The sequence below is a fragment of the Ammospiza nelsoni genome, chromosome 13 (assembly GCF_027579445.1).
Source record: "Ammospiza nelsoni isolate bAmmNel1 chromosome 13, bAmmNel1.pri, whole genome shotgun sequence".
Lineage (NCBI taxonomy): Eukaryota > Metazoa > Chordata > Aves > Passeriformes > Passerellidae > Ammospiza > Ammospiza nelsoni.
The window spans coordinates 12,858,315-12,882,079 of record NC_080645.1 but is presented as its reverse complement, the minus strand read 5'-3'; the positions used below and the strand labels follow the sequence as shown (position 1 = coordinate 12,882,079).

The window sequence follows — 23,765 nt, the reverse complement described above, 5'->3', positions numbered from 1 at the left end:
CTGAGGTGAATGTAATGTTTCATAAACAGGACCTTTGTTCTTTTGGGTTGGCTAGGTCAGTGTGAGGGGATGTAAAAGATGAGATCCTGTTTTCTGCTTAATTCTGTGTGTGTTGTTGGTTCAGTGACTTGCCTAAGAGCATCAAAATCTTGCTACACCATTGTGTAAGTGTAGCTGTAGGAAAGGAGAGCAGTAGAGCTTAAGTGTAAGTCAGTGGGTCTATCCAAGGTTATAAAATCATGATGTGATGGGGAAAAAACCTGGTGCTAGATAATGGTGAGGAGCCTTCTGAGCACTGTTAGAGGTTTTAAGATTACAGATAATAGTGAGGATATATAGACAGTGAAGGTAAAGTTAATATGATGGTAAAAATGATATGGTTAGTGAGCCTTAATCATATGCCATTTTGAACTGATAAAGAAATGTACAGAACAGTTTGAAGACCAGATCTCATAGCTGAATGTGAAGATAGCATAATTTGTCCATTCTTTGTTGATAAACAAAAATCTAATCTCATTAACTGGATCAATTACATTCATAAAAATAATTTTCCACAATTATTATGGTGCTGTCTGGAAAGCTAATTTCTGTCTAGAGACTCAAACAGAATGCAGTAATCCTACCTCAAACCACTGATCCACCTGACAGATGGATTCAAAAGGTCACTCATAAGTAATAAGTTTTGGGAGAGAAATAAACTGCCAACTTAGACCCAGCCATTTAATTTCCCAGCAACATTTCATGACATTTGATTAGTGTTGCACTCACTTCTTTAAAGGTCCCACGCACGTTCATGAACTTGTAGATGATGTAGGCAGGCACGAGGATCATGGAGGACAAGGCTATGCCCCAGCCAATGCGGTTTGCCCACAGAGGGAAGGTGTAGTCATCATAGGTCAGGGGCTTGAAATTTATTATGCTGACTATCACCACAAACTGGAGAAGAAAGTATAAAATGAACCACAGTTTTAAGATTAAGACCCTTACTGGAAGTGATTCCAGGTCTCCTATTAGGCAGCCACCCTAAAGTTTATTTAGTTTATTTCAAACCAGCTTTATGATTTACCTTCAGCCTGTTTACTTTGTGCCTCTTACTGCTTAAACTGTTGAAGTTCTTGATGTTTATTAGTATTAACAGTTCATTTCAGCTACTGTGGATGCAGATTATTTGAAATTTTGATGGGAAGATCAGGTGACTGTCCACTACTGCCTCATTTAAATGAGTATTTCAGATGTAGACGAGTGATTCTGTTGTCAAGAAAAAACTGCAGGATCTATTGTTTTTTACTTTCTTGGTTTCCCAGGAATATTAGACTTCCTTTAAGAGCTTTGTACCTATTTTTCAGCATGATATATGTACTGAGGAAAGGTAGAGCAGCCTTATGGCCTGGTTGCCTTTTTTTTATTATGCTTCTCTGTCCATCCTGTGCTAGATGCAAGAAGGAAAGAGTGGTACACCACCCTATTTCTGTCCTGTTAAATCCATGTGGGTTCTATAACGTGCAGATATTCTTGATTTGGTTCTTTGGGGCTGAATGTTCTGCTCTATATTTCAATTACAATTAAAATATTTTGAGCTTAGAGTTTCAAAGACTATGCCAGGATAGTGTGGGTTAAAGGGAGATCATAGTGCAGAATCTAGTTAGAAAAATACTAATTCTCTTTTGTGATTTTTCTTGGGATTTTGTTCGTAGCTGCAGATAATATGGAGAAAGAGCTTCAAGAACTTCCAGATGGAAAAAAAGAAATGTGCATTGTGATGGCTGAGAGATGTTATCTACAGGTTTATTCTGACCCTTATGTTTTCTGGCTTTTCTTGGAAGGCATTGAGGCTCTTTCACCAAGACATCTTAAACTACCTGAAGGTTAAACTGGTGGACTCTCTACCTTTAGCTAGATTGTTATAACATTCATGATAAAATGTAAATTTTCAACTGTCTCCTTGTCTGCAAAATCAAAGGATGCTTGCTCCAGCATTTTCCCATTCTGCTTGAAGTTCTGCAGAATACAGTTCCATAAAAGTTCCTTTATAGAACTGTGTTTAAAAGGATAATTAATACAGGCTTGGTATGTGCTTATGGATGAATTGGGGTCATAGCTTTTATATTTAAAAAAATGTGGACTTGCTCTAAAAGCCTACCCAGTGCATATTTGCAATACCAGTAATGTTTTAAGATTGCAAAGCTTTAATGCAAATAATTGTCTCCTAAAATCCTAAAATGGTAAAATTTCTGTATTATTATCCTGACCTTTTGATTTACAAATATGCACAGAAGCGATTCCAATATAAAACTCGAGGTTAGTACTGAATTTAACCTTTACACAAAGCAACCAAATTCACACTTTGGGATTTTTTTCCCTGATGTAATGGAACACTTGTTTTTTCCAACAGGCAGCTTACAAGGTGTATTTTAGACAATTCTTCAGTGTTTCACACAGCTAATTACAGGTGTAGTTGTATGATTTTTTAAGGTGTCATTTCACAAATTGGGTATCCTGGTATCCTCCAATCAAAAATACATTTTTGCTAACACAATCTCTTATCCCTGGCTAACTTATTCTCCCAAGGGAATGGTTTGTGTTTAATATGCAGAGGTGCTGCAGGGACAAGGAGGACACTGCCTAAGTGTTCCCTAAGGAAAGCTGCCTTCTTAAAATCATGCTAAAATGAAAGAACAGAAGAAGACCACAACCACCACTAGTTTCTCTTCCACAACTGAAATGTAGTATAGAAAATATACCCAGCATGTAATTTCAAGGAGAAAAAATAAATAAATTGGACTGTCTCCTCTTCATCCCAACAGTGTCTGGCACAGCAATAGGTATCTTGCTCTTGGTAACTATTTGTGTATCCTGAGTAGCAATGCACTGGTATTCTTTTCATGATGGAATAATTATTAACACTTACCAATAAAAAAGCAGGACTAACAAACTTCCAGCACAGTCTCCAGTAGAGGCCTGGTTTGAAGCCCATCATTTGTTGGATGTCTTCACTGAACCTGTCCACTCCTAGAATGGATGTCAGCAGATGCAAGCATGAGACTGACTTCAGTCTAAACTGATGAGATGCTGGCATACCCAAAGTATCTTTTTCAGAAACCAGACATGAATGACTTCCAAATCAGAAGGCATAAGAAATAACAACATTAATCTCCTTTGATTGCCTGGGCGTGTCTTTGACATCACTGTGTCTGACTTAAATGCCTGTGAGCACTTAAGGCTTGTTGCAGAGAGCAGCATTACCACTGAAAAGAGGCATTTCAAAAATATTTAGAATTTAAGTAGTAAATAGTATACAATTTTTAAAATAGTTATGGATTACTGTAACCTAATTCCTCTGTTATTACGAGTACACTGGAGGAAAATGTAAACCCTTACACAAACTGCTTGCTGATAATGAGGTAGATTCATAAGATTCTTAATTTAGCAAAGGAGATTTCTTTGTTCCACTTAAGACATACTTACTTTTCAGTGTTTCATTGAACATCACAGAATGGTCTTTATTACAAATATAATTTCATATTTATGACTTTTCCAGAAAACTCGGGCAATTCTTCTGTTTATTGTAAATATGTACAAAACTACACCACATTAGAATGGGATGATTAACACTGATATAAAATGGGGAATAAAGTATCCTTCTCTGCCTTCTGTAAAAAGAGAACAATATCTGACTTAATGCCTTAGAGACAGTGGGTCTGTGCATTCTGTTGTGTCAGACTATTTGTTTATAATTTATTTTGCTCAATGTGTTCAGAAAGTTTACTTATAATCATGAACCCATTAGTTAAACAGTAGAAATGCAGGTTTTTTTCTATGGATATTTGTTTATTAGAGAGCAGGTATAGTTTTCCAGAGATTATTTCTCTTTGTAGATAAGTTCAGCACAATTTATCTAATTTATTTAATGTAAATAATTGGGACTGCTTGAATTAGTCCATTGTACATAATAGGATGCAAAATATTTTCAGGGTGTGGACATTTGAGTGTAAATGTTTCAAAACAATTTCCAGCCCCCAATATTATGTCCAGGTGAAGAGAAATAGCCAAGAAGGATCTGCAAATGCTCTTTAAACTTAATCTGATTCTATTTGCAGTGCTTTCTGTGAACTTTAAAGTGACTGAATTTTAACTGCTATGAACACTGACTGAGATTTATCATTGTGGAGAAGGTCAAAGACAAAGGTATATCAGAATTTTATTCAAATGTTTCCAGACAGATGCACTTGGAGCTCAGACAGTACTTGGTGCTCAATTTCTGCTGAAAATGGGGGATGACTGGGCCATGGTCTCAGACTGCCCTTTTCCACAATTTGCTTTTTCAGTACTGCATGTCTTCAAATAATTTCCTAAGAATCAACCTTTAAGCAGAACACAGCCATAGCTACAGATAACAGTACCTGTAGGGCTTGGTTTCAGAGATACTTAAAATTTATTATCAGGAGCTGTTAAATACCCAGAAATAGAATATTCACTAGAGAGATGATATCAGGGATGCACATGAGGAAAATTGGTAACAACAGAGCAGTCATAACTAAGGAACATCTGCACAGTAAAGCAAACTAGCTCTCCCTTCTCTTACATACACAGTTGGCCTTTGCAAGAAGAAACTTCACAGTAAATGGTCATAGATATAATTTGAACTAAATTTCCATGTTTTTAGTCTGTGCCAAAATGTCAATGCTTGCCTTTAGGCTGCCTTAATATTCAGCTGGGTCATTAAGGCAAGAGGGGTCTATCAGAAAAAGGAGTCAGACAAGATCATGCCAGATTTAATAAGTTTAAATAGCACCTGGGGCTGTAATAAGTTCTTTATAAAGCAACAGGTCATGCTGTGTCAGTAGAAACATCTGTCAGCTGCTCAAGAAAAATGAATAGATGTTTTCCCAATTATAGGGAAGATGCAGGAAGAAAGGAAAAAAATTATAAGGACAGAGGGTATAAAATAAAATTTTCCTAACTTTTCCCTTGTTTGTGAACCACCTATAAAGCTTAGCTACTGTAAAGTGCAGTAAATCCTGTTTTAATAGTGCCAGAAAGTAACTTTCCCCTAAAAACTGAAGAAGCCTCAACTTCCAAGCTAAGCTGTGGTCACTCATCCACATTCAGCTCTTTTACTGGGATTAAAGTCTGTGAAATAAAGTGCCTCCATTATTTTGAGAGACAAGAGCTTATGTGCTGCTTGCTCCATGCTGATGTTGGGGGACAGAATTAGTGCATTAAAACTAGAAATTATTCCTTTAATAGATTGAACAGCTTTATGCATGGATGCCATTCTTTCACTTCACTCCCTCTCCAACATTTCTTTAACTGCAAGATGAAGTTTGTTAGGTTAGAAGAACATGGTTAGGCAGAATGGATGGATAAATAAGTGACTGAGTGAGGTAAATAGCAACAAGAATCAAAATGTCTAAGAACCCTCTGAATCCTACATTAGCTATAAACACTATGTCTGAATAGAAATGAAGAGTCCTTTCAGAGGAAAAACAATCCTGTAGGGAATCGGGGCAAGTCATTCAATACAGACTTAAAGGGAAGAAGACTTGCAGGCTGCTGTGATATTGAAACCTGGTAATAGCGAAAAGGGTTGTGATCTGCCAGGAACTAAAGCATGAGAATAAAGAGGAGATGAGGAAGGAAAAGAAGAGGTCATGTTTTTTAGGTGGCTATAGCATATCACTGCACTCTGATTGGCATAGAGTGATTCCAGTCTTATGTCACAGGTCAACTAAATACTCCTAAAACTTGACATACTTGGGATAAAGTAAATCACTACTCCCTTTTTGTGGTCTAAGTTAGTATCAAATACTAGAAATATATTTTCTGGTATCTAGTGTGTTGGGTATTTTATACCATTCTATGACATAAACTGCTAGTGTTTTATAATGAAGTAGAATATTGTCACCAACAAAAGGGATGGATGTAGGAATTATTATAACTCTGTAAACACCACCTTTATTTGTGTTGTGTGGAGAGTCCTTGAGATTGGCCCTGGGGGACGAATGAAAAGTGAAAACAGGTGAGCCTGTATTTAGGCTAATCTACTTGTTTTCAAAGTACCAAGTCTAAATCTGCTACTGCAAGTCATCAGCAATACTAAGAGTCATAAAATACTGGCAAAAGGAGTAACTTTTCCATCCCATCACAGTCCCTTTCACAAGGCTGTTTGGCTTTATGCAGGTCTCAAAGCTTGGCCCACTGAATGTCTGCATTCCTGTCACTGCTCATAAATCAGGAGGAAATCACTCTATGAAACCTGACTTGTCATGTTTTATGTGTACAAGGCTATGCTGTTTTCCCTTAAAATGATGTGTAAGCCCATCATAAGCACTTGGCATTTCAGACAAGCTTTTGCACATGCAGAAGGAGGAGCTTACCATAAAACCAAGAAACTCCAATTGCCTCCATTAGGACAGCAAACAATATTGAAGTCCCAGCTGCAAATGTGTCCAGAAGTGTGAGCACATAAATTCCACCCTGCAATGGGGAGTTAAAAGATGCAAGGACATGAAGTTACAAATAGAATCATCTCAGAGTTTAGTGTCCACTTAACAGAAGTCTGCTTTACTTGAGGCATTATCTTAACCCAAGTGTTTTAGTATGGATCTGATGGATCCATATCTTAACCCAGGTATTTCAGTATGGATCAGACACAGGCTTATAGTTGCAGACAAAATAGTGGAATCGGCTTGCAACTCATCTAAAGAGGCTTTTTTTCACCTATGGTCCTCCCCTCACTGGGAAACAGAAACCTCAGCTTAGATGAATGAGTTCTCTTGGCACTCCTGTTCAGTGGAGGTTTGGGGAAATGAGCAGCAGTTTGTAGGGCAGGGCCTGTCTGCAGCAGTTAATGAAGAACTTCCTAATTAATGGCAGGAATGGAGCACTCCAAGAGTTTCCATAGGCCATTATCAGTCACTTTGTTCCCAAGGCCATTTGCTCTGCAGGCCAGCGAGTCTGCAGTGTTGGTCTGGTTTCCCTTTTCCCTGACTGCCTGCATCTGTCACCCACTGCTCCTCTGAGGCAGGAGAGGATGTTAATTCTGTCACCAGCACAGCGAGAAGTGCTGCGCCCTGTTCAGTCTCTGGGCTGTGGTATTTGCCAACCTTTGCGCAGTGGAGACAGCAAACCCTGTCTTCCCTCACAACAGCAAATTTTGTTCTTCAGTGGTTCATGACTGAGAGCTGGAAATGCATTTACTGAAGTATTGTTTGATTTTTTTTTTTTTTTGTTAGCTGCAATTTCACTATTTGCTGTGTTTGTGTGTACATGTGTAAATTACTACTCATTTTACTGAGTTTTAGCTATAGAGGAATGGAAAACCATGAGATGCAGATTTGTATCAAAATGAACCTGGATAAAGTGTGTCAGGAGTTGTCACACATAAACAACTGAAATGGTTGCAGTAGATTTTTGTTAAAATATCTTTTTTCAACCAAACTTAATCAGATTTATGCCTGTTCAGAAAGGGAGGAAAAAAGGAATTATTTTCTGTGTTTTTACCACCAATGGTATAAATAGCACTTGTATTATTTAAATCTGTAGGTGATTTTAGTCTCTGTAATCAGTTGCCTTTTAATTTTTTTAAATTTTTTTTTCTGGAACAGCTGTGCATATTTACAAAAATAGGGAGAGCAGTACTCAGGCCTCATGTAGGTTTTTAATTCTGTGGGGACTTGTCTGGAAATGGAATGAAGTTTGGTTGTTGTGTTAGAAAGTGTTGCTTCCTCAATGACATTTGAGTTTGACCTCTTGTTTTTGCTCTACACCTGCTCCAAATGAATGCATTTGCAATCAATCTTAAAGTGAATTACTAATAAGATTTTGTAAGAAAAATGCTTGTTTCAGAAACAGCTTTATTTTGAAAATAAAGCCTTAAAAATTCAGGGGGCAAAATCAAACAGTCTCATGTGATGTTCTCACAAGGGTTTTCCTTTTTATTTTTTACACATCAGAAATGTTCTTTAGTTGCATGAACCAATACATTTGCACTATTCTGGACAGTTTGTGAATTCCAGCTGGAGGGTTGAACTTCAGCCTAAACAGGTGCCATTATTTAAAAGCTAGATTTAGGTCATTATCTTGAATAGCTTTAGCTCACTTGGAGGCAGTGAAATTGCACCCACTAGCATCTGTTCTGGTTCTTAACTCTGGATTTCTTCTGATATTGTACTTTATGAAATTTCATTGCAGCTGCAACTTTGAATAAACAGGAGCATGTTCAGTGATTAGGTATCAATAGAAATAGTATGGTATTAAAAAGAGAGATATTTCAAACATTTTTAGAGTCTCAAATATTTTTCAGTTTGAGGAAACTGGAGCAAAAATATTGGGCTATTTTAATGTAAAAAGAACTTTGTTATTTTTAAACTTATGCCATTTCAGTAGTCTTAATAATAGATGTGGAAACCATTTCTAGGGATGGAGAGAGGTTCAGCACATCTGCTTTCATGATGGTTTCTTAAAGTTTCAGTTGTATTCTGAGAGTTTTGGCATCTTTGTTAATAGGTCTCTCTCTGTCTTTTTTATGGTCAAAAAAAAAAAAGAGAATTATCTCCTGCCTAGAACACATTAATTTAATTCCTTAATTAGTTATAAAAAGCCAGATGAGGCAAAACATTCAGTCTGATGGTAATGATAACTTATCTTGAATGTTTAGTAACTTGTATTTTTCTTTGTGCTTTATGTGGTGTTAACAGTAAAAGATGTCAAGATCTAGGTACATGAAGGAACATGGAGAAACGAGGTGGGGAGAGGAGGTCATTGCTCTACACTCCTTCCATAAGAAGTGTCTTTTGCTTTCTTTAAGAAGAGAACAGCCAGGTCTGTTCACTTGAAATTCTTAGTTCCTCACAGAGAAATAAGCTCTCTATACAATTCCATTTAATGTGACTAAAAAATCCAACACCAAAACAAACAAAAAAAATCCCAAACAAATGCAAAAGAGAGCACACAGAACCAAATAAACCCAGCAGTACCACAGACAGTTGTTTGGGACAAAGACTTATAGGCTTGGCTGATAGGAAATTATCTTGTGCCAAAAACCAGAAAAACTTCATATATGTTAGATTAAAAGTGATGCTCTGAACAGAAGTTAAGAACTAAAATTAATAATAAAATATAGTAATCTGAACCTATCCATATTTCATCTAACAAGGTTAATGACATTTTAGGTAACATTTTGATGGAAACTTTTGTTGTACTTACATTGGTAATGCAAAAAAGAGCAAGTAGGAAAGTGCCAAAAGAAACACCAAAGGTGAAGAGCTTTCTGTGCTGCTTCAGAAGGTGGAAATCATCTGCCAGGCCAGTGATGACAGCCTCCATCCCACCCATCTGAGAAGGGGAAGGCAAAAACTCTGATTAAACACTGCTGGCTGTGGAAATACAGACTGAAGAATGCACAGCAGTTTGTGAAATGAATACCCAACCACTCTATGGTTCCTGATATTTCAGCTGTAAGTCACTGGTGACAGGAGGATTTGTTTTCTTCTGGTAAAGGGCTGGGCCAGGGAACTGGACAGCAAGAGGGGAGGTTGTTGCCTCCATAGCTGCATCCTCTGAGGACTCTTGGCTGACTCAAAAGAACAACAAGTACACAGTACTTAGGGGAAAATAATATACATCTGAATATACTCTGGGGGAAAAGCTGCTAGCTTTAAGTAGCTAAGCTCCTTAAGATAGTTCTTAAATAAAGACAGGCAAGAAAAGCACCTAAAGGAATTGTACTGAACAAAGATTCACATTAGCCATTGATTAACAAAATCCAGTTTGACAAAAATCTTTACAGACTTGGAAGAATTACTACAAAGGAAGCTTGATGTAATTTTTTTGTTCACAACATGAAAGAATTTTACTTTGCTTTCTAGAAGTTAATGAGGAACATTAGTTATTGTTTTGCAATACAGGAAAGGTACTTTCCAAATTTTCATTTAAATTGCTGGATTATGTACGTGGTTATGAATTTTCATTTCTTTCCATTAATGAAAATGTTCTGCCCCCAAACTCCAACAAAAAGCTTTGGAAAATAAATTTCAGTCTTTTATCATAGTAAACAAATTTATTTAATATTTTGGAGAGGCTTAATTCTATGCTTTTTGTGATGCTAAAAGACCAAGGCAAGACCTGAAGTGCCTGGTGCAACACAATAGCTGGTTAGCAGGTGCTGACACAGCCTGTCTCTTCCCTATAAGAGTTTGATTAAAATATTCCTGGTTGAAACCAGTAACAGAGAATTATCACCATAAAAAGTACAGCAGAACTTGAGTTTTCTTTGGGAAATTATACAAATCTTGAACCAGTAAATCCTTCCCTTTTTAGAAGGAAAGAACTAAACTTGGCCACAGTTCACTAGTTCACTATGTTTTAATTAGCTCCAGCAGAAAGCCTTTTCTCTATTTGTAGGAAAAATATGTTCTGTAATCTAAAGTCACTTCTATGTTTCTTTACATTGCCCTACATTTACTGCTGTTACAAAGTTAACTATTTTGGATCTAGACACTTCTGAGCATAAATTTTCTTCTTCCTGCTTTTCATTTGTCATCCTTTTCCTATTCATGTCCTTTCATTGTGCTAAACCCTTAATTTCAATTTTTGTATTTGTTTACAGTTGAAAAATTGTCAAACTACAATCCCAGATATAATCTTCCCTCAAACTTTTGTCTAAGGATGCAGATTTTAGTCTATATAGACAAACTTCATTGACCTCAGCTGGAATCCAAAAATCTAAACACTTTGGAAATATTTAGTCCTGAATCTGACCTTTACAGCTTAGCCCTCACTCCACAAGATCTCATTCAGATATTTGCCAATGATTATCAAAGCTTCCTACTGCAACCCCTTATTTGTTTTAAGTTTTGCTCTTTTCCATGTCAATTCATTCTTTCCCTTTCTTGCCTTTGAAAAGGAATGAATTTTCCTGAGGTTGTAAGCAATGGAAACAGTCTTTTACCATTTCAGCAAGAAATTCCTGCATCAACTTTGTACATTCTGGACTTTAAAAGAGACTTCTATGCTTTGGAATAGTAAGAAACCCCTACTCTACTAAAGAGGATGAAAGTTTGTCCATGCTTCACTATTCCTTAAGGACCCTATTTGGTTCTGCATAAATTTATCAACCTTTAAGCTAAATATAACAGGAGGCCTTGAGACCTTTTTGCTAGAAAAAAGCAGTACAAAAAGTTATTTGGGGACTTGGAATATTTTCTGGGATGAAGTTTCTGTGATCCTGAATATTATGTTGTAAAACTCATCAAAGAGCAAATACACTTGATAGACCAGACACTTTACAGTAAGATTATAGGAAAATGGAACCACTATGGAAATATTCTGGCATGATTTTTAAGTTGTGATTAAATTTACAGGAAATTCTGCATCATGGCTTGTAGAAAAACAAAGGGAGTACCTTCAGGCATTGTCTGTCTAGAGCAGATTAATGGATTTCAGCACATAAAATAATCGCTTCTAGAAACCACTCTACTCAATGTTTTATTTGTGTTTTGCAAGCAGGGCTCCAGAACCTTTTTGCAGGCTCATAGCAGTAATAGTTCATAGTAGTGTTGTTGGACCTTTAAATAGTACTAACTGTTGATGAACAGCCTCTCTGTAAAGTCATAAAAAAGTAGCAGGGAGTAAATATTTAGTGGCTTGTCCAAGATTTAATCTTTTCCTAAACCTCTTAATGATGGAGAGTCTTTATAATACAGTGAGTAATAGTTATTGCTATGCTGTCTGACTGTGCAAACAGGTTTGGGAAATGTACAGAATGTTTACTTGAAATGTAATCTCCTGCTAAATGCAAATGCCTCTTTAGTTACAAAATATGACAGGAAAAGAACAATGTCAAGTATAGAAGGAGAAAATACTCACAGAACTGTCAATGCCAAGTGTAAGGAGCATGATGAAGAACACCACAGCCCAAAATGTAGATCCTGAAAGAGTTGAAATTGCCTCTGGGTACAGGATGAAAACTAAACCAGCTCCTGGAATAGAAAAGGGGAAAAAGAGGTGTCACTATTATGTTTCTTATCTTCACAAAAGTGCTCATTTTAATAAGATAAATCATGACTAAGTTGACTTTAATTTCAGTCCTTGTCATGGTCTGTGTATTGTTAAAACAAGATTTGCATTATAACAAAATATATCTAAAATGCTTTATTTATTTACTCATTATGGTTTGGTATTAAAAAAAAAAAACCCTATCCCATTATTTTCAACTTTGAATAATATTTTGTTGGATTTGCACCCTTACTAGTTATTTTTCAGCTATGTAGTGGAGAAGGAATTGTGTGGATGTGTTGTCAGGTGGGGCACTGAACAGCAATACCTTTTTAAGATTCTGTCCAGAATCTGTTTGTTGAATGGAAAAAACCTTTGGGGCAAGATTCTGGGGAACCTGAATTCAGTAGAGGTGAGGTGATGCAATAACATTTACAGTTCACATTTCAACAAGGGATTCAAACAGAGTTCTAGTTCCAAGTAAGTTAATTGTTCACTTCCATGAGATTTTCACACACTTGTTGGAAACAAATATAAACATATTTGCAGAGAAATGGTGGGGCAGAAGGGTCAAAATTAGTATAGGATTAACTTCCTACCTTCAGTAGCTACATCCTCAATTTTAACTTTGTGCTCATGAGCCATGTAGCCCAATATGGAGAAAATGGCAAATCCTGAGATGAAGCTTGTGACACAGTTGATGGTGCTAGTCAGCAAAGCATCCCTAAACGTGGAGAGAACAGCTCAGTGAGAAAAAACTTTAAGAACCAGATGGAGATTTTCTTTAACGTATTCCCCCATCCTTCAGTTCACAATGCATTTATAATATATCTGCTTTCTGAATTTATATTTCATTGGAAAAGTAATGTTTGTTTTTATTTCAAAATTTAATGTTGACAAAACATCTAAATGCTGGGATTTCTCAGAAGGGTGCAGAGTGATTCTGGTTGAATTTCCATGGTGGTGATTCAGCAAAACACTTGAAAACTGACTTGATTTAAAGTGCATTCCTAAACTGGAGTGCAATGTAAAATATCAGAAATATAATCCCAAAGCACAGAAGCACTTCTGGAAGCTGGGATCTTTCTGCGTTTTGTTCCTGCACCAATAAGATTTCATCCTGTGTTCACTGTTGCACTTAATGGTACTTTTGAAAGGCAAACACCAGCACAGTTTACACAGCTGTCTAAAGTCCAAACCTAATCCTATTCTGCTTTGGAGAGCAGCAGATATCTTGGCAGGTTCCTGTTACTAAAATTTCACTCAGGAGAACAGTATTTCAAGATTTGGGTTGGTTACTATGTCTACACAAAACTCACCATCATTAATATATGACTGAAGATAAAAGGATAGATTTCAGCTGCAGTCAGAGTAAAATAAAATAATTTTGCAGCAGCTCTTACCTGTAGCAGTTGTTGTCGAACTTATTGTAACTGGCAAATGCAATTAAAACACCAAACCCAGCTCCTAAGGAGTAAAATATCTGAGTGGCTGCATCAATCCATACCTGCATAACAACACCAACAGTGCCAGGGTCAGTTCAGCCACAAGGATACAGCAGCAGAAAAGCAAGGAAGGGCTTTTGGAAAACAACTGGCATTCATGCCAAGGGGAGTGTAAGTGTCACATGGAGCCTGGCCCTGGTCTGGAATGGTCCCACCTGAGGTGGTGAGGGGGGAGCAGGAGCAGGGAAACTCCTCAGAGCACACAGACACTGCTGCCCTGCTGGGCTGAGCACTGGACAGAGAATTCTGAGATTTCACCCAGCACTGAAATGATCACAGGGTTTTTCTCCTGAGTGACAGAAATGCTCTTGTTCCAAGTTAGTTTGGAATGTACAACCAGAAATCTAAAAATAGTTAATGGGTCAAGAGTTATAGGACATTTTCTTTCCCATACCAGAGCTTCCTTTGTGTGACTGTAAGTGCACTTTACATGGTGCTTCCTTGGTTCAGGAGCTGAAACAGGACAGATGTGCTGTGGACACTCTGCATGGTTCTCCATGCAGATTTATCTCTCAGCTTTCTCACTTAGTTGGAGAAAGAGTTATTTCTGTGATAGTCATTAAATTTCAGTTTAGATCCAACTTGATAATTTTAAGGATTGTCCACCAGGGAAAATATTTTAAAAGTGTAATATTTTCTAAAGTGTCCCTCTTAGCAATATCCCTTCATCCAGTCAGGAACAATGCCACAGTCCTGGTTTCCTGAACCAGAAACCTGAAAATAGCCTTGGTTAACCCTCTTCTGTTGTTACACAGAGATTTTTAAATGAAAATCTTCAACAGAAGTAGTGAAGTCAGTGGTACGAATAATACTCAACATTTCTCAAAATGAGATCTGCAATGTTTGATTAAATCTGCCAAGAACTCTGAAAGAACTACAAAAAGCACTGGATTTCATCATTCATCCGTCTCTACAAAATCAGATCTAATATATCTATTCAGCAGGAACTTTCTAGCAGATCTAAGCAGCTTATGAGCTCCCTCTGCATTGGGAGTTCAGTGCTACACTTTTATATTTGGCCTAGTGGAAGGGCGAGAGTGCTTTCTCCCATGCTGACAGGATATATGAAAGCACTTAGGCTGGTGATCTCTTTTTTCTCAACATAGATGACGGATGCTTTCAACTGCTGCCTGCTGGACACTGTGAACCACTTATGGTACTCTGGGTTTGTAGAAAAACTTGATTTTATGAACTGTGGAGAGTTGATTACTTGAAAGATAACATGAAGAGCAGTCTATGGAGTGTTTATTGCTAGCCAGTGGATGGGAGGATATGATTTTCTCAAACTGTAGTTCATACAGGGTTTTATGGATTTCTTTCAATAAATAACAAAATAATCCTGTAACCTTAATTCCTTACTCATTCTTTTTATATAGCAGCTATATCTTAATATTCTATTTTCACACAAAGGTTGAGATCATATAGGGTCGTTCTCTCTGAAAACCATTGATGTGAATAGGAATGCAGAAAGAGGGGTGCAGTCTCCTATGTTTGTTCTTGTGTTTTGAACAATTCAAATAACTCTTGCTGTTAACAAAATTCCTGAAAATTTTAAACATCAAATTTGTTAAACTCTAACCAGATCTGCACACTGCCACCATAAGACACTGGTTTTTAGTGGTTCTGTGTCTCTCTTGTATCTTGCCAGTGCAGTTCTACTCACCCTTTCTCACTAATCGAGCGCCCCTAAGCACGTGCTTAAATCCTGTTGACTCCCAAAGGATTTAAGCACATGTTGAAGTATCTGTTGAGTAAGAGTCTTGGCTCATAACACTGATTAGGAAACAAATTGAGAAGATCAAGGTGAAGGGAAAGAAGAGCAGAAACCAGAAATTAAGATTAAATGCAGAACATTCTCTTTGTTCTAACCAAGCAGGATGTAAGAGAGGAGGGCTCGTTCTGAATTCTAGCTCAGGTTTCTCATTGTCACAGCTTCTGATCAATGTGTGATCTAATCTATTTTATGACAGAATATTGGTTTTGTATGTAATAAAAACCAACAAGTAGGAAAATTTTACAGTAGGCAGTCATCAGTCTTTCCTGCCTTCTTCAGTGTTTATGGTGTTATAACTTTTGTTCAGTGCAGTTTGTGGCTCCACAAAATGGGGCACACCTTGACCATGGTCAGGGTGCTCTAAGGGCTCTTAGAAGAGCCTTGGCAGAGCCCTCTGTGGATCACCACCTGTGACTTAGGGTGTTTCTTTGTCAGATTCTCAATTTGGAAGAAATAAATATATCACATCTATGATGCATTGACATAGAAAAAAAGTGGGATTCTATTCTTTGGAGCCTGAGAATTAAAGATTAAACCCACATTGCAGCAGCAAGGATCAGTCTCCAAGGGGAAGGGCTGGCATGACAAAGCAGTTCGTGGCACTTCTCAGCACAAGTGACCTTTAGTCTTTGATTATTCTAGTGTAACTTTTTGTTGTTTGAAAAATGTAGTCCTAGAAACAAATAACTTTAGGGTCATCTAAATAGCAGCTGCAGAAATATTAAGCCAAGAAAGGGCAGCACACAGAATGTCCTTCCAGCAGCAGAAGGCAGATGTGATTATGGAGGCCTGGTACAGCTAGTACAGCTCCATAGACACCTACCTGAAATTGTGGTGTTTATTTCCAAACAGCACTTAAAATATAAAATTAAAATATAAGTACCTGCTTTGCTCATCTTGACATCTTTATATGTATGCATAAATGTGAATTACTGGGGTGGCTACTGCCTTGTGACAAAGGTGGGTGAAAATCCCGTATTTGAAGTTTGATTGGACTATTCCAAAATAGTCATGGGGTCTGGGTCTGTTTTTGAAGAAATGCCTGCTTTCAAATTTAGCATTAAAAAGCCAAGAATGTATTCTTTGGCTAAGAATATTAAAAATATGTCTGTATTGTAACACTTGAGGGTTTTTTAATAATTTCAGAAAAATCTAGATAGGATTCATAGGAAAGGTACAGTGCAAATATGGACAGACTGTAGACATTTCTGAAAGCTGCAATTTTTCAAGATGGTGCATTTCCTTTTAGTAAAATGATGTCTCTTTTCAGACTTATAACCATTTGAATGGCCTAGTAACCCATCCATAGGGATACTACTGTCTTACAAATGTTTTATGCTATTTTTAGTTTAGTAGAGGGGAGTTAATGTAGTCTTTGTTTTTTGTAGGTCTAAAATGCTGCCAATTTCATGTATTAGTGACTGTAGGTGTTGATTTTGCTTTACAATGTATGAAATAAGTCTTAGTTCCAAGTTACTCCACAAATTGGGTTGGTTTGTATATGTTCAATGATAGAGTGAAATGTACATCACTTTCAATAGTAAGATAAGAACATCAAACTTTTGAAAATCTTATTTCTATGAAGGACTATGGTTTGATTAGATGAGCTAGTCCTGATTTTGTATGTTTATCAAGGCTTGCATAGGCCAGTATTTTTGTTTTCTAGGTTAATATTAAAGCTAGAGATTCAGAAAGCAAGATTTTCTTCTTGAGAGAATTCTTAGCCTTTTGAGTACTAAATTTTTGCATTACTCCAATTTCCTGTATAAAGGATATTGCAGTTTACTGCATGCATAGTCAAAGCATGGACTTTTTTAGGTTCTGCAAGTGCCTTCACAGAGGTGTTTTGTGATCTGAGTTGTTTGGGTTCGAAGTGAGATAGTCCTGTTTGGGAGAGTATGGAATGTTAAACTGTCAGAGAAAGGGAACCAGTGCTGAGGCAGAAGTGTGGCTATTCAATTTCAGAAGTTAGCTGTAATATTTTCAGTTTCAATAACAAGGGCAATATGTTTCATAATTAGGGAATGAGAATAGAAGAATACACTTACTGTGGCTTCTTTTAATCTTCTGAAATCTATATGCAGGTATGCATTTATTCCATTGTATGCACCAGGCAGGGTTATTCCATGTATTAATAAGACAAATAATACAACATAAGGCAAAGTGGCTGTTATCCAAACAACCTGCAGACAACAGAGATACCAAAGGTTAGTCAGCTTTACAGAAGATTTAAGAATATGTAGCAAGTACAGCTGGCATTTTCTTGGTTTAGTCCATTCAGTTTGATGGAGAAGCTCTTTTTAGGACATGAGGGAAAATGCTGTTACATGTCAGGAATATTTTCATATATAAGTTTACAGACACAGTAGGAGACAGTTTTGACAAAGAGAAGACAGCGTCAGTGTGTGTTAAGACTGCTGATTACTCCTCATCTCTCTGTTGTTTACTGAAAAGTGCAGTCATTGCCTGATGTTAACTGAAACTTTCATGAAAATGTACAAAAAGCTCTCAGATGTATCCAACTCTAGAATTTCTGTTGAGGTATTTTGTGAGGGATGTCAAACAGTGATTTCCAATGACTTTCATCAAATATTTCTCTTGACATGGCATTTTATATAATAAAACCAAAGCCTCTCAGATCATTGAAATATTAGTACATTTGGCTGAGAAGAAGATGCACATTTAAGACAATCTCATTTATTTAAAAATATTTTCTGGATGAAACCACCAATGCTGGATTAAAAATAGTACTTTTATAAAATTTTCATTGTGGAATACCACACAAGAAATGTGATAGTTTGATCCCTGAGAATGCCTCAAAAACAGTGATTCATTCTCTTGCTTTCTAAAATTAGGTAACTTCTTAAAGTAGAAAAAGAATGCAGTCAAGACAGAAGGACAATATTAGCTCTACCTTTCCTGAAGTCTTCACTCCTTTCCAGAGACTAAAGAAAAGAATGATTACCACCACCAAGAGGCAGAGGGAGAGCTGCCAGCGGGGCAAGCCAAGGTCGTGGATTCCACGGCTCTCGTGCAGGTGCAGAACTCCCCTCCTACACACCAGACACACAGAAACACAGTGAGGTCACTGGGGGGAAAAGGCTTTTGCATTCTCATGCTGTGGCAGCAGGAATGGGAGTGGCAGCAATAGGAGCCCTACTGGCACCACTGGCAGTCAATGGAGGTGCTTTGTGAAGCCTCTGTTCTCTGTCAACTCCTTCATACTATGTCCAAAGCATGTCTTGAGCATGCTTAGTCTTAAGTAAAAGTTTCTGAAAGTAATCCTTCCTTCATGAATAGAGAGATGTTTGTCCAATTCTGCTAACAAAATAAACTCTCAGAGTTCAAATGAGTCAAAAAGAAAGGAAAAACCATTGGTAGTAGGACAACTAGAAATAGTGTTTTGCTTGCAGATTGTTGTTATTGAGACAAGAATGAAAGTAGGTGAGAAATACATGCAAAAATGAAAAGAGAATATTATGGGGGGAAAGGCTGAGAGCAAACATTAACAGATGGAGCTGAGAGTGGAATAGGGATCTATTTAATTAGACTGGACAAAATGCAAGAGAAACAAATAAATTGTTTAAGCTTTCTGATATTCTAGTCAGAGCTCTACAAATATTTAATTAAAACATCACCAAGAACCAAACCACATGCACTAGAAATTAGGGATTTGTGCAGAGGGGCTTGGTTTATCCTAGGACTGCATCTCATGTAAGGGAGCGTAAATTACATTTGCAATGAGATTGTACATCCAGGTTCCCACAGTCCATCCACCTCTCTGCAGGAGGGGCAGGAATGTGAAGGGCTCTCAATTTGAAGCTGCATTCAGACATTCTGGTTCCTCCCAAGGGAAATTTCTTCTCATTCTCTCCTTCCCTGTGCTCTCTTCTGGGAAGATTCTCCCAGTGACCCCACAACTCTGGCACCAGTTCCTGCCTTCCTTCTACACTGCACTCAGCTAAAGGGAAACAGTTCACCTCCATAGAAATCTGCAAACAGTGCTTTGTTTGTTAGTACCTCTGAGTCTGTTTAGTCTTTGTGCAGCACTTGGGTCCCCTTTGATTTGGCATCAGACCCTGAACAGCCAACAGGCAGCTCAGCTGCTTGGTGCTCACACATAAACCCTGCTAAAACCAAATTATTGAGGAGGCAATGGGGCAGCTGCTCAGTAGGACTCAGTAAATGAAGGACCTAGTCATAGTTTTAATAACAGGAAATGTTGGAACCAAGAAATTCTTCTGTATCTTGGCTTTCGCATGTGTAAAATAAGGATTACATTAAATGTGTGCTTTGTCTCTACTCTGAGCAATTCAGAACATATTATGGAAGTGGTGAATATTTGTACATAAACAGGGAACCAAACCAGGAAATAAAGAAATGCCAAGGGTTGTGACCTGAAAATCACTGTCATTTTCACTCCAACACATTTAAGCTATAGCCAGAAAATAGGATTTAAGAGTTTTAGGTGTAGAATTCTCTGAGATGGTTTTGTCAGACTGGTACTTTCTAGGGGGCTTTAAGTGTTATTCATCCCTGGACAGATTTATGTGATTGTCTTGTAGAAATTTAGAAAATTTTGCATAAATAGATCAAATTTAAGCTCTTGGAGTAGGCCTCATTTTTTCAATCCAAAATTGATGATAGTTTTAATTTTCGGTCCAAATATGTTTGCATATGTTTACAGCTCTATAAGCTCATTCTTTCTCTTTTTGTTAGAGGCAAAAGTTACTTGCCTAAATTTGATGTGCTTAATAGAAGGGTGTCATTTATCTAAATTTTAGACGTGTTGGATCAGATGGATTCAGAATTCAAGCATCTCATTATTATCAGTAAAATAGTATGTTAACTAACAAATGTATTTGTTAGTTAACATATAAAGTACTTCTAGGAACATCCAAGTACTTCTAAAAGTTAGTAGTCATATTTGTGAGATCAAACCCAAACAACTTTCATAAACAAAGAATCAGCAAAATGGATCAGGTGTCCCAAGCTATATTCCCCATTCTGGTAGTTAGACTATGTTTTTATGATTTATAACTTAATGTAAATTGTAGACTGAAGATGCTAAAAGAACTGTCAGTGTATACAATGTGCAATCTATAGAAATTAAATTGCATACTCAATTTAGAAGGCAATTTGAAGCATGATAATTTTGCTCAATTAGAAAGCTCTTCTACATGCATCTTCTGTGTTATATATTTGGGCAGCCACAGTTCAGTCCTCATGGCTGCCAGTTTCATTCAGAGCATGAAATGTGATTTTCCTTTACCTGTGGAAGGTTAGGCTATCTGCATGATGTGGATAGAGCCCTTTTTGCAGAGTTTGCCAGGCTCCAGGTTTTTTTATTTCACAAATAGCACTACTTACATTCAGCTTACAATGAGCTGTGGTTTTCCTGGCAGTTTGTGCCCACACAGCAGTGTGAGGCAGAGCCTGTGGTACAAATCCTGCAGAGCTGAGCTGGCTCCATGCAGGCTGGCCAGCAGGGTGTCTGTGACTGGGCTGGGGTGCAGTGCAGAGGGAGCAGGGTGGCTCCCCGTGAGGTGCCACAGGGGTGGCCTGGCTCAGGCCCAGCTCTGCCATACCCAGGGCTGCTGTCTGAGCTGCTTGGGTGTCTCTGGATGCTTTGCAAAGAGCTCTGAGTAGGCACAGCTGCAATGCTGAAGGATATCCTGGCTCTGGGCACTGCTGTCCTACAGCCCAGAGCATGGAGAGCAGCTGAGCCATCTGAGGTGCAGTGCTTGTGTGAGCCCTGTGTGCCTCACCCCCACCCTGGGGTGCTGGCCACAATCCAGGGGGATGCAGTAGCATCTGGGTTTTCTCTAGATATTTCAGCTCCCTCTTGTGTTGGAGAATGGAGCTGTGTGATGGACTGCAAGCTAGATTTTGGGAAACACATAATTTACCAGTGGCACCCTGGCTGGTTTATCATAAGTTATTATTTGTACTTAATCACAGGACAGACTAAGTTGGAAGGAACCCTCAAGGATGGTTGAGTACAACTGCTACATCTGCATAGGACGCCTCTAAGAAATGTCCACATGTCCCATGCCTGAGAGCATTATTCAATCCCTTCTTGAATGCTGTCAGGCTTGGGGCTGTGACCAGTTCCTTGGGGAGCCTGTTCCAGTGGCCAGTCACCCTCTGGGTGAAGAACTTTTTCCTGATATTTGACATAAACCTCCCCTGACACCACTTCAAGCCACTCCCTTGGGTCCTGTCACTGTCACCGCAGAGAGAGATCAGTGCCTGTCTCTCCTCTTGCCCTCTCAAGGAAGCTGTGACTGCACTGAGGTCTCCCCTCAGGCTGAACAGACCCAGTGACCTCAGCTGTTCCTCACACAGCTTCCCCTCAAGGCCTTTCCCCATCTTCATTGCCTTCCTTTAGATGCTCTATAATATCTTAATACCTTTTTTATATTGTGGTGCCCAAAACTGCCCCAGCACTTGAAGTGAGGCCCCCCCCAGAGCAGAGCAGGACAATCCCCTTCCATGCCCAGCTGTCCCTGTGATGGCCTGGGGTCCCCAGGACAGGGATGTCACCCTGACTGCCAGGGCCCTCCTGACTCATGTCCAACTCGCCATGGACTAGGAGGACCCTTTTCATGGCACTGCTTTCCAGGATCTCATTCCCTGTCTGTCTGTACATCTGGGGTTGTCCCATTGGAGGTAAAATTTCTTTCTGAATCATGATAATAGAGAGAATGTTTATCTCAATGCACTGAAAACTTTATTCTCCCACTAACTTAGCAATTCTGACCTCCTTTGCTGCTGTGCCCCACTTCAGCACGTTCATGACTCTCCAAAATTTACTGTTTCAGAAGAGCTGAATGGAAAGGCCAGATGTGATTAGCAAAACATAGGGCTATCCACCATCATTAGTTCTTGTTGCCTGATTAAGTTTTTATAAGCATTTATAGGCAGAATTTATAAGCATTCTTAGGCAGAATTGCTTGTGCTGACTTTTGAAGTGGTGTTTTCTCTTTTGGGAGAAGTTGCTTCCCAACTGCTTGATGGGGGATGGGTTCCTGCATCTTTGGGGTCCACAGCACCGATCACTCCATTTGCTGTCATATTGAACTATGTGGAGCCTTTGCCTGGGGTGGCATTTCCAGTGAAGATTTGTACCCTAAAGCACAAACCTGTTGGTCTACAAAAGTAACCTTAGGGTGAGGAGTTTTTTCAGGATGTTCTTGGTTCACACACTACTCATAAATTTCATAAACAAGGTGTTCATAAATATGACAAATGTAGACTGCTGTAAGGGAATTCCTTGTCCTTAGGTAGGTTTTTGCAATTGCACACAGCTGGGCAGACTTGGGAATTCTGTGAATTTCCTTTACTGAATCTGGCATGAAAATTTCCCTGTAAAATTTCTCATGCAGAAAGAATGGATTACAGCCCTGAGAAAAAGTATTGTCAGAGGCGAATAGCTGTAGCCCAATGATGTTGACATTTTCACTGTTTTTTCTAAGAAAATGGCCAACATTTGTTTCTACAACAGACTGTGATTTCTTGCAGGCACAGTACCTTGTGAGAAGAATAGTGCCTTTGCTCCTCTAAACTGGTATTTTTAATTGCCAGCATAAATGAAAGGATGGTAACAGACCTTTTGCAGACACAAGAATGGAGAGAACAAATATAAAGTATGCCCATGTTTTTCCAAAAAAGAAGAAAGGTTTGTCTTGAATTATTTTAACATGTGTGAAAAGGATAGAAGGTTCTTTTCATTTTCTGTGTTTAATTCCAAATCACTGAAGAGGGAAGGAATTAAAGTAATGTGTGTACCTAAAGAAACATGGAGTTGACATCTTATTCCTAACTGGAATGTTACTGGCTATTACTTAGCAGAAAGGCACCAGTTGATATTGGATTTTAGCTTGGTTTGCCAAGTTTACAGTGTACAAATACTTGATAGTTGATTTTAAGCATCTCTAATGAAATATTGGAGAGGTCCTGCTCCTTCCTGTTGTAAGAAGTTGTCCCCATGACATCAGTGGTGCCTTGGCCTGAATTAAGCCTCTACAATTGAAACCAGACTTGTTAAAAGAAACTCTCTAGAAGACCTCAGTGAAGAAGGACATCAAACTTAAGCTCTGCTCAGGTTTTGAGGCTTGAAAACAAAAGCAAAATATGTTCTTCAAGGCTCTCCTGTCATTACCTTGTCATGGAATTTGCAACTTGAAATGATTTCTTCCAAGTCTGAGACTTAGAGGTTTCTCTCTGCTTTTCCTCCCAGCCAGATACTGGACAGCTGATAGATTTGGCCTAGATTGCAAGTTTTCCCTTTTCTCACTCAATAGAAGTAGTGACAACCAGCATATTGCTGCTGAATTTGAGGTACCATTCTTGTAGTATTTGATGAACTGTCACATCACAGCACTCCCACTTCCTCCTACAGTTTATTCCTGTGCTTCTGGAGATAGAAGCAGTCAGCTCTGGCAGCTACAGGGCTTTAGGAAATAATCAACTCTAAATCCTTGGTC

The 23,765-nt window shown here is 38.3% G+C and overlaps 1 protein-coding gene across 1 annotated transcript in view; it reads right to left on the bottom strand.

Annotated features, from left to right (window-relative positions):
• Nucleotides 1-23,765, bottom strand: part of SLC6A2 (solute carrier family 6 member 2) — a 60,104-nt gene that overhangs the window by 8,950 nt on the left and 27,389 nt on the right. Inside the window, exons 4-12 of the mRNA XM_059481444.1 lie at nt 18,191-18,329; nt 17,325-17,459; nt 13,401-13,504; nt 12,597-12,721; nt 11,869-11,981; nt 9,208-9,336; nt 6,378-6,477; nt 2,909-3,009; nt 769-936 (exon numbers count right to left, since the gene is read on the bottom strand). Of these exons, the coding sequence (XP_059337427.1) occupies nt 769-936; nt 2,909-3,009; nt 6,378-6,477; nt 9,208-9,336; nt 11,869-11,981; nt 12,597-12,721; nt 13,401-13,504; nt 17,325-17,459; nt 18,191-18,329 (1,114 nt within the window). The remainder of the gene's footprint in view (nt 1-768; nt 937-2,908; nt 3,010-6,377; nt 6,478-9,207; nt 9,337-11,868; nt 11,982-12,596; nt 12,722-13,400; nt 13,505-17,324; nt 17,460-18,190; nt 18,330-23,765) is intronic.